This window comes from Xiphophorus maculatus, chromosome 9 (assembly GCF_002775205.1).
Source record: "Xiphophorus maculatus strain JP 163 A chromosome 9, X_maculatus-5.0-male, whole genome shotgun sequence".
Lineage (NCBI taxonomy): Eukaryota > Metazoa > Chordata > Actinopteri > Cyprinodontiformes > Poeciliidae > Xiphophorus > Xiphophorus maculatus.
Genome location: NC_036451.1, coordinates 30,166,729 through 30,176,498, shown reverse-complemented (window position 1 = coordinate 30,176,498; position 9,770 = coordinate 30,166,729). Strand labels below are relative to the sequence as shown.

Genomic DNA, 9,770 nt, shown 5'->3' with positions numbered 1-9,770 from the left:
ATTTTCAAAATTTTTGTATCATAAAAACAAGAAACAATTCATCTTTCTCAACTTTAATTTGGCATGTCTTCTTCACATTCACTATAACAAACCAATTATCAGCAGAGCAGAACATTATTACATGATAACGCTCATCCTTAAGCGATCATCTGTCAGGGAAAGTTTATAAAGTGGCAGAAAAGTAAAAAATAAAGCTTAAAATTAATTGCCCCCTTAAATAAATGTTGTTTTCCATTGTTTTATGCAAAGTTAGCCTAAATAAATAATATTTTGTTAAATAAGGGCTTGGTTAATAAAAAAATGACAAAAAATGAAGAAAAAAAAAGTATCAGTCACAAATGAGTTAAAAGTGTCCAAAACAACTGCAAGGATGTTATAGGGGTCGGTCTAGTACATGATTTAATATTAGAGTATAAAATATTTCAGTTAGTCTCATAATTGATTACAGATGCAACAGAAACAAGCCAATCACATTTACAGTGAGATAATTTGAATTATTTACCAATGAAAGAATCAACAGATGGTATTTAATGTTAGTCACACTTATGCTGTTTTGTAATAAAATGATTAATGATTAAAAAGGTCCATCTACGAAATAATAAATTTACTTAAACATATTTTCCAAACTGATGATTTATCAGAAGTTAACTGCTAATGAGGTTTTCAAAGAAAAGGATTTTACGGTTTTATTTGGAGTAATTAAACCAAACGGTGGGAGAAAATGAACGTTTCAGAGCAGCATGGACTCCGAAGGAACTGACATTTAAAATTCACTTAATATAGATTATATTTATTACATTCTGAGCTGTTGAATAAAAAAATACAGGCCGATTTAATAAATCAGAATATTAAAGAAAAATACATTAATTTCAGGAACGCCACGTCAAACTATGTAGATTAAATATTCAACCAAATGCTTGAAAGAATTTATTTCTGGTATGATTTTTCACTTACTAAATTTTAACTTAACATTAAACTTAAATGTTACGTTTTAAAACACGTAATATTTAAATTAGATCAAAACAATAATAAAACATTTAAAAACATAAATGTGGGCTTAATGAAAAGTGTGTTTAAAATCTGCTTGAAGGTTATTTTCATGTTCTTTTATTCTGACATATGAGCCTCACTGGGGCTTTTATTCTACTTTATTGAATATTACTGTACCTTTAGCTATAAACCTGTAGCTTCTGCCAAACCTCTCATATCAAACACAAACTCTAAAATGCAGCTTGTGAAATTTGGTACCTTTATTTTGTTCATAAAAATGAGCAAAATACTTTTAATTTATTGTCATTTTAACCTGGATTTTTTTATTGTTGCATTGTACAAGTGCACTCAGTCATTCCAAAATGAAAGTACTGATGGGTAATTCAAATATAATTATTATTAATTTTAAGCCAATCAACTTCTATTAAGCATTAATAAGATTTTTGCTTTTTAGAAAACTGAAGACAAGAAAAAGTCTGGAGAAAAATCAGATGTTTCTCCATAATGTGTTTTCTTTCTTCGACTAATCAATTCCTGAACAATAAACAATAATAATAAAATTATTTGTCCAGTAGGTGGTGCTGTTACTCCAAATCCAGACAGGTTCAGTCACAACATAGATCAGTATTTACTCTTTTTTGAGTAAACAAAGCTTGATATCCATTACTAATGCAAGTAAAACCAACTGGATGCTCATTTAACACACATGTTTAGTCAATTTGCCTCTGGAAATAAAGGCCTCCCCACACGACTGGCAGGAAAACGGCTTCTCGCCTGTGTGAGTCCTCATGTGGACAGTCAGTGTGTATTTCTTGGTGAAACTTTTACCACAATAGGGACATGAGAAAGACTTTTCACCTGAGTGGGTTCTGACATGATTGAGCAGTATAGTGTTGTCAGTGAAAGACCTTCCACAAATATCGCAGGAATATGGCTTCTCGCCTGTGTGGGTTCTCATGTGAATAGTCAAGTTGTGCTTTCGAGCAAAACTTTTCCCACAGTCCAAGCAGACATGGGGCTTCTCGCCCGTGTGAATTCGGATGTGTCCGTTCAGACTCCCTCGCTCCCTGAAGGTTTTCCCACAAGTCAGGCACGGGAATGGCTTCTCGCCCGTGTGAATCCTCATGTGACGAGCCAGATCGTAGCTGTAGTTGAAAGACGAGTCGCAGACCTCGCAGGCAAAGGGCTTCCCCTTCGTGTGAGCTCTCACGTGAAAGTTGAAGGTGATCTTCCTGATGAAACGTTCCCCGCAAATATGACACGAGAAAGGCTTCTCGCCCGTGTGGGTTCTCATGTGGACGTTCAAGTCGTAGCGTCTGGAGAAACCTTTACCACAAGTTGAGCAGGAACAGGGCTTCTCACCTGTGTGGGTTCTTGTGTGGCTGGCCCACTGGCTGGTGGTTCTGAAGGATTTATCACACAGTTCACAAGGATAGGGCTTCTCGCCAGTATGAACCCTTTCGTGTTTAGTTAGGTTGTTTTGCTTGGTGAAGGTTTTCCCACAGGTCTCGCATCGGAAAGGATTCCCAGCGATGTGGATTTTTGTGTGGCTGGCCCACTGGCTGGTGGTTCTGAAGGATTTGTCACACAGTTCACAAGGGTAGGGTTTCTCTCCCGTGTGAATTCTCATGTGGACGGTTAAGTTATTCTGCTTGTTGAAACCTTTTCCGCAGGTCGCACACTGGAAAGGCTTCCCATCTTTGTGAGTCCTCAGGTGAGCCGTCAGGTATCGAAGTTGAGTAAACGTTTGGCCGCATGTTTCACAGGAAGGCAGGTTCTTTTTACACCGTTTCTTTCTCGGCTTCGGCTCTTTATCTCCATTTGATCCCAAGGCTTTCAGGTTGCTTCCTTGTTGATGGTTCTCACCGTCAGGAGAGTTTGCAGAGAAAAGTTGGGCTTTGTTTGGTTCTGGTTGATTCTCTTCTTTAAACTCTTGCTTCACTACAAGCCACTTTTCATCCTGGTCCTCCTGTTCCTCCTTAATCAGCACCGGTTCTGGTTCCTCTTTAACCTGCTTACCAGTCTCCCTCATCTGCTCCAGTTGCCGTACATTGTTGACAACGTCCTCATGGACAGAAGTCACCAAAACCGTTTCTACCTCCTGCTTAATTAAAAGCGTCTCTTCATCCTGATGGAGGCAAAACTCTCCCACTTCTTCTTTGATTGACTGAGATTCTGAAGCCCTGCTCTTCGCCGCCATCGGCTGGGACTCTGGTTCCGACTGCTCCTCCTTCATTACTTGACATTTAGTCCGTCGAGCCAAAGACTGGAGGTCTTGTCGGAAATGGGATTTGATCAGCCTGCAGGGGAAAATAGATGTTTAATGTTAAGATTGCTAAAAATGCAAAATGTTTTCCTTTAAAGATTTGATCAAAATGTTTACAAAATGCTTTTAAAATCAATCAGAAAACATCAAAACTACAAATTACATATGAAAAAATGAGTTAATATTTATAAAGAAAATGGTAAAGAGCATAAAGATTATTTTAAAACTTTAAAAAAATTAAAATAATAAAGCCTGATGTATTCAGTTGCAAGATTTCAGTTTCTTTTCATGTTTGCTTCATTGAGAAAACTTTTTAAAATATTTACATCAAAACTGTTAAACTGGCAGAAAGTGTACTTAGTTTTTAACGTCACTACTTCCCAAATTAGGGCCAGACTAAAGAATTTTGGTTTTTAATTACAAGAATAAAGTAGAAACAATGTGAAATTGAAGTGATAATATTAGCAGAATAAATTTGGAATATTAACATAAAATGTGGTAAAATTACAAGAAAAAAATAATTTTAAAGAACAAATAAAAGCTTCAATCAATAATCCAGATCTGAATCATGTAGAACTTATTAAATTACTACTTTTTTCTTCCAGAAGTATTCATTCATTCTAGTATTATGACTTTATTCTCACAACTTCAAAACAATTCTCTTAATTTTGCAATGAAACATTTTATAACCATTCCATGAAGCACAGTGTTCATTTTCTAACTTTAATTGGCATATTTGTCCATTTGTTCAGGTAACACTTCTGGTTTTCAGCTCAATTCACAGGACTTGGTCTAACAGGAGAAGAAGAGTGGGGGACATGATGCTGATTTAAAGCGCAGAATGACTTAATTTGTAATAATGATTTCATGTTGCAAAAAGTGGACCTGTACAGCAAAACCTTCAGATGTATTTAAAACTCTGTAATGATGAAAAAGCAAAGTTTGGTTTCAGCAATAGCAGCATCAACAACAAAGGAAAATTCAATCAACATTCACCCAGTACACTGGGATTTAAAAGTCTGTTATATTCCTTAAGTGGCAAATCTGAAATTATTTTTGTTCAAATAGATGTAACTTCAGGGACTAAGAAGTTAATATTTATTTTTCTTGGTGTTTAACTATATACAGCAACTATTGTTGCTTGGGGTTTATAACAGTTTACTAAAAATGCAAACAAACTCCCTTTAGTCCCAATAAAGCCGCAGCTCCGGTAACTTAAATACTTCTTTGGCTGAAGTTGCCTCTGCCAAGATGGCGGCCACGTTGACATGTTGCTGCAGCTCCGCCAAAGTAGCAGATAGGCAAGCTAGCATTTATTGCTATAGTTGAAAAGACAAGGTCCTCTTACCGATCAAACTCGTTTTCCACCTAAATGAGAAACTCATTAAACATCCAGGATCCAATAAATCTCCAGAATTGTCTGTTTTTAAGACATTCTCGTGTTTTTGGCTTCAATGAAACTGGTTGCTTGTCCCTCGGGGAGTTAGCTTCTCAGTTAGCTCAGAGGCTAACGGGTTTCCCTCAGGCTGTTACTGTTGACAAAACGGAAAGGAATCGGCGTTAATGGCGAGCTGTAGCTGCTGTCAGAGCCTGGGATGGAATATCGTTTAAGTGATCGTTAAAGGAGGAGCACGGAGCTTTTTTCGAAGCAACCAGCTTGGAGAAACATTATCGCGATTTCTCTGTGAGGATGTTTCCCAACATGCTCTGCACTGCTGCACAGTGTCATCACCGCTGGTGCATTAAACTCACATACCCTACATTTATTTAAAAAATTAACTTATAGTGAAATAAAATGCTCACCGCCGTCATATTCAATACTTTCCAAGCAACATGATTCTAAGAATAAAAGAACTAAAAATGACAGCAATAGTTGCTTTAACTGTATAAAGGATCTTTACATTTTGGTAGAAATAAGGTTTAGATTAAGGCGTCATTTAAATGTTTTAATTTCATCGCATTTTATCACTAGAAGCACTAAAATGGCTTCTTAGTCTGCTTGATGGGATTTAATGTTTTTAACTTGGAAGTTAAAAACATTAATTTTCTATTAATTTTCTGACTTGAATACATATTATAGACTAAAAATGATCAATGATGTTGCTTCATTCAAACTTCTTTGGATAATTTTGCATATTTTTATGCAAATTAAAATATATAAGTTACTCATTGCTCTTTCAAATTTATTTATCGAGTTGCTTGTTCTGAAAGTTGAAGACAGAAAACATCTGTACAAACTGGTGATTTAGTTACTTCATGTGCCTGAGCACAGTAAACAGAATGCACAATGAAGAAAGTCACTAAGCGAGGAAGCTTTTGGACCACGAAAGAAGAGATGTGTGTGTTTTAAACATTTTTAGCCTCTCAGAACAGGATCAGTTCTACAAAAGGACCACTGAGGTTCTGCACAGCTACACAAGGTCATCATTTTACTGGGAAAAGCATTACTGTCCTTCTGTTCTTCATTTGTGTTGCTGTGGTTCTCCAGGAAGCGGTTTCTCTTTGTTATGCAGAGAGACATCTTGCACCTGATGCATCACATGACACATACCCAGAATAAGCACAAATAACGTTTCTCTAAAGCGTAGGAATTTATTAACACAATAGTTTAACCTTAAAGTCAAAATATTGAGCCAAACTCAAAGTTATCAACATGCAACCTGACGACTACACAGAAGGAAAAAGAAATAAACTTAGAAACTCATTTATAATAGTCAAATAATAGAAAACAACAATGCAGCAAAGTCACAGTTCAGGATGGGATTTAGTACAATATCAGTCTAAAAGTTAATAAGGAATCAATCAGGGAAACGGGTCAAATGCAAACACAATCCTTTACTCTGAGCTGACCAGCAATAACATTCTTAGAGTAAGAAGTTCAGTAGACCTTAAAGGGCAAGGTCCGATTTTCTTTTTTGAAATCACAAGAATAAGGTCGTCATATGTGTTAAACAAAGAGGATATTGAATATTACGGGAAAAATTTGTTTTAATGACAGCAAAATTATCAAGATCTGACATGATCAACCCAGCAAGTCGATGTGGTTCTTTCTCTGAAATAAACTCAGTCATTTGCATGGTTGCTTCAATCTACTGAGAATAATTTAATGCTTAAAAATCAAGTATTTCATTTTTATAAAACTGAAACCAAAGTATAACTTCACAAGACATTCCTCATTTTAGTTATGTTTCAGGAAGGAATTCTAATAAAATTATTATCCATCGTACGTTTCTAACACTTTCCTGCTTCATTCCCCTAAAAGACAACCTCATTCTGGTAATCTGACTAATCTGAATTTAATCACTCTACTCTATTCTTATGGCTGTTCTCATATTATTGCAACTTTATTGTGCAATAACGACCTTATTCTCATATCCATTTTTGCTCTACTGGCCCTTATATTCCATCGTACAATCCTAACACTTCCCATTTTAAGATTTCAATATCAAAATTTCAACCTTTGAGCCCCACTGCTGGGTTTCTAGAGATTATTGCTTGATGGATTGAGTTCCTATCACCCAAGATGCTTTTCATCTTTTCGAGACCTTATGTGTTGCCTGAAATGACTGTTGTCACTGAAACATTTACCACATGCTTTGCAAGAATACGGCTTCTCTCCTGTGTGCGTCCTCGTGTGAACTGTCAGATTATACTTCTGAGCAAAACCTTTTCCACAAATGCGACAGACGAAAGGTCTTTCACCCGTATGAACTCTGATGTGTGTTTTTAAACTTCCTTTCTCCCTGAAATTCTTTCCACAGGTCACGCATGAGAACGGCTTTTCGCCTGTGTGAATCATTTCATGATTAGACAAATGCCAGCTATAATTGAAAGAACTGCCGCAGACTTTACAGATATACGGCTTCTCGCCCGTGTGACTCCTCTCGTGAACATTCAAGGTAGTCTTTCTGGCAAAAAGTTTTCCACATGTCAGACATGACAAAGATTTCCCACTTGAGTGAATCTGCACGTGCCTGTTGAGTGTGTTTTTATGGGTAAAACATTTTCCACAAGTTGGGCATGGAAAGGTCTTCTCCCCTATGTGAGTTCTGGTGTGGCTGACCCACTGACCGTTGGTCCTGAAAGATTTATCGCACAGTCCACAGGGAAAAGGTTTCTCCCCTGTATGAATTGTCCTGTGGGCGGTCAAGTTGCTCTGCTTGGTGAAACCTTTTCCGCAGATGGCACACTGGAAAGGTTTTCCATCTTTGTGAGTCCTCAGGTGAACAGTCAGGTATCGGAACTGAGTGAAACTTTCACCGCATTTTTCACAGGAAAAAGACTTTTTCTTCCGTGACGTCAGCTTTTTCACTTCATTTGTGTCTTTCTGATTTCTTCCTCGTTGAAGTTGGCTCTCATTTTCATAAACGCTTGCAGAGAGGAGTAAGTCTTGGTTTGGTTCTGGTTTACTGGCAGGAGCCACCATGACGGTCTCTGTCTCCTGCTTCACTACAAGCTGCTTTTCGTCCTCTTCAATCATTACAGGCTCAGGTTCCTCCTTTATCATGTCGTCACCAGCAGGGGTCACTGTGACGGAGTCAGTCTCCACCTTCATTACAAGCAGCTCTTCCTCTGGAGAGATGCAGAGTTCAACCTGTTCTTCTTTGACTGGTCCAGGTTCCGGTTCCTCCTGTTCCACTTTAATCTCTAGAGCGTTTGGACTGGAGTTTATCTCTTGGTGAACGAGAAACCGATCAGCAACAACCTCCCAAGTAAAAGACATGGTGGAGTGGAAGACCTGATGGAGAGAAGAACAGAAGCAGAACTTTAACTAGAAGATTTTAACTAAATCTGGAATATTTGGAGTTGCTTGCTCAAGATTAATTGCTGCAGATTCAAAAGCTTGATTAAATCTCTGCTCTATCATTTAGGGATGAAACAATTAAAGCAGATTAATTGTAAAAAATTAAATAATCATCAGCTAATTTAGTAATCAAATAACAAAATATAGACTCAAAAGAAGACCATTTGCTGAGAAACAACACAGAGCTGTAATGAAACTAAAACTGTATAGAAAAAAATTTACAATTTGAATTTAAGAAGTCTAAATCTGTTCTACCCAGAATCTTTCAGGTGGCATTTTACCTGCATCACATTTCTTAAAAATAATAAGAAGAAGAATTAAAAAATCTCCAATTGGACAACTTTTTCTATCCAAGTATTAATTAAAACCAGTATCACCAGATCAGCCCTTCACTGTACTGGACGCTCAGTCCAGCAGAAAGGCCTGAGCTTTTCACATGTTGATGTTAGAAGTATTTATTTAGCTGCAGATGCTTCCTTTGCTACAAATGATCCAGTGTTCACTAAAGGAATGCTGCGTTACTGAATTTTAGGCAGTGTTTATTTTCCTACTTAAAAAAGATTGGTTTATATTTTTATGCAATTTTAATATTTAAAATGGCAAAACCTGCCATTTTGTTCCATTTGATCACTGGAATACTGAAATCATTAGCTTTCAATAGCTGATTTTTTTGTCCATTTTGTTAATGTAAAAGTATTAACAGTTGTGAAAGTTTCTTACTGTTGCATAAATCTGCAGGTTAGTGCTATTTTTATTATTTTAACCGGGGTAAACACTTTTTCAATTTGTTTATAATACGTTCTTCACTTTCGTAAAGCTGTGTAGTTACAGTATACAATCAATATCATACTCCATCGACAAGTAGGCTCTCAAAACTATTTATATATAGTTTTATACTCATACATGTATTTTTGTATGAGTTTGTTTACTGTTGTGTTTCTTTCTGTTTTTACTGGCCGCTGTTTCCACTCCCAATATGGCGGAAAGGCAACGTCTCCGTCCAGAAGCTAGCTAACATTCACTGTCCCAGCACGTCACATATTGCTCTCTTACCGTAGAAATCTCGTTCGTGTTCCTCGGAGAAGGAGATGCTAGCAGTGCAGAGCCCAGTTAGCCTCCAGAAATATCCGTGAACAGTCGGTTTTGTCCCCTTTCTTCTAAAACTAAACTGTCTTGTTAATAGCGTTAGCTTGACCGCTAGCTTTGAGGCTAACTAGTCTCTATCAGGCAGCTGTTGCTCCTAAAAGTAGAGGAAACTGGGTCCTAAAGGCGTGTTTCAAATATTAACAAAGCTAAGAAGGAGATACGACTGTTTTAATAAAAAGTGAAGAACTCAAACTTTATTTCCTCATCTTCGTTCTTTTTGCTTTTGGGGTTGGAACATAGCCCCATTCATCGTGCATTGCTTCGTCTTCTTCGCTTGTAATTATTGCGTTTAGCAAACAACCTAAAAGTTCACCACTGCTGCCACCAGCTGGTAAGGAGTGTGGACATTGGATTCTGACATTAATTCAAAGTACGCTGAAGAACTTGTAATCTCCTGATATATATTTCTCATTTTAATCTTTTCAAGGTAGAAAGTGAAACAAGGTATCATATTTCTTACAGTGTACCATAATGTGTTCAACTGTCTCTTCCTGATCATAAAACTTTCAATTGATTGTTTGTGTTTATTTTCCTCACTTTCTTCTTCTTCTATTGTACAATTTG

At 36.9% G+C, this 9,770-nt stretch overlaps 2 protein-coding genes across 2 annotated transcripts; both read right to left on the bottom strand.

Annotated features, from left to right (window-relative positions):
• Nucleotides 1-37: 37 nt before the first annotated feature.
• Nucleotides 38-4,959, bottom strand: LOC102233684 (gastrula zinc finger protein XlCGF26.1-like). Its single transcript, XM_023339005.1, has 2 exons — nt 4,605-4,959; nt 38-3,290 (listed from the first exon to the last, which is right to left on the bottom strand). Exon 2 carries the CDS (start codon nt 3,224-3,226, stop codon nt 1,688-1,690), a length of 1,539 nt encoding a protein of 512 aa, XP_023194773.1. The 5' UTR covers nt 3,227-3,290; nt 4,605-4,959; the 3' UTR covers nt 38-1,687.
• An 843-nt stretch (nt 4,960-5,802) lies between these two features.
• On the bottom strand, nt 5,803-9,465 carry LOC111609634 (oocyte zinc finger protein XlCOF6.1-like). The gene is made up of 2 exons (XM_023339023.1): nt 9,114-9,465; nt 5,803-7,994 (listed from the first exon to the last, which is right to left on the bottom strand). The coding sequence occupies exon 2, from the start codon at nt 7,977-7,979 to the stop codon at nt 6,771-6,773; it is 1,209 nt and encodes a 402-aa protein (XP_023194791.1). The 5' UTR covers nt 7,980-7,994; nt 9,114-9,465; the 3' UTR covers nt 5,803-6,770.
• Nucleotides 9,466-9,770: the final 305 nt, after the last annotated feature.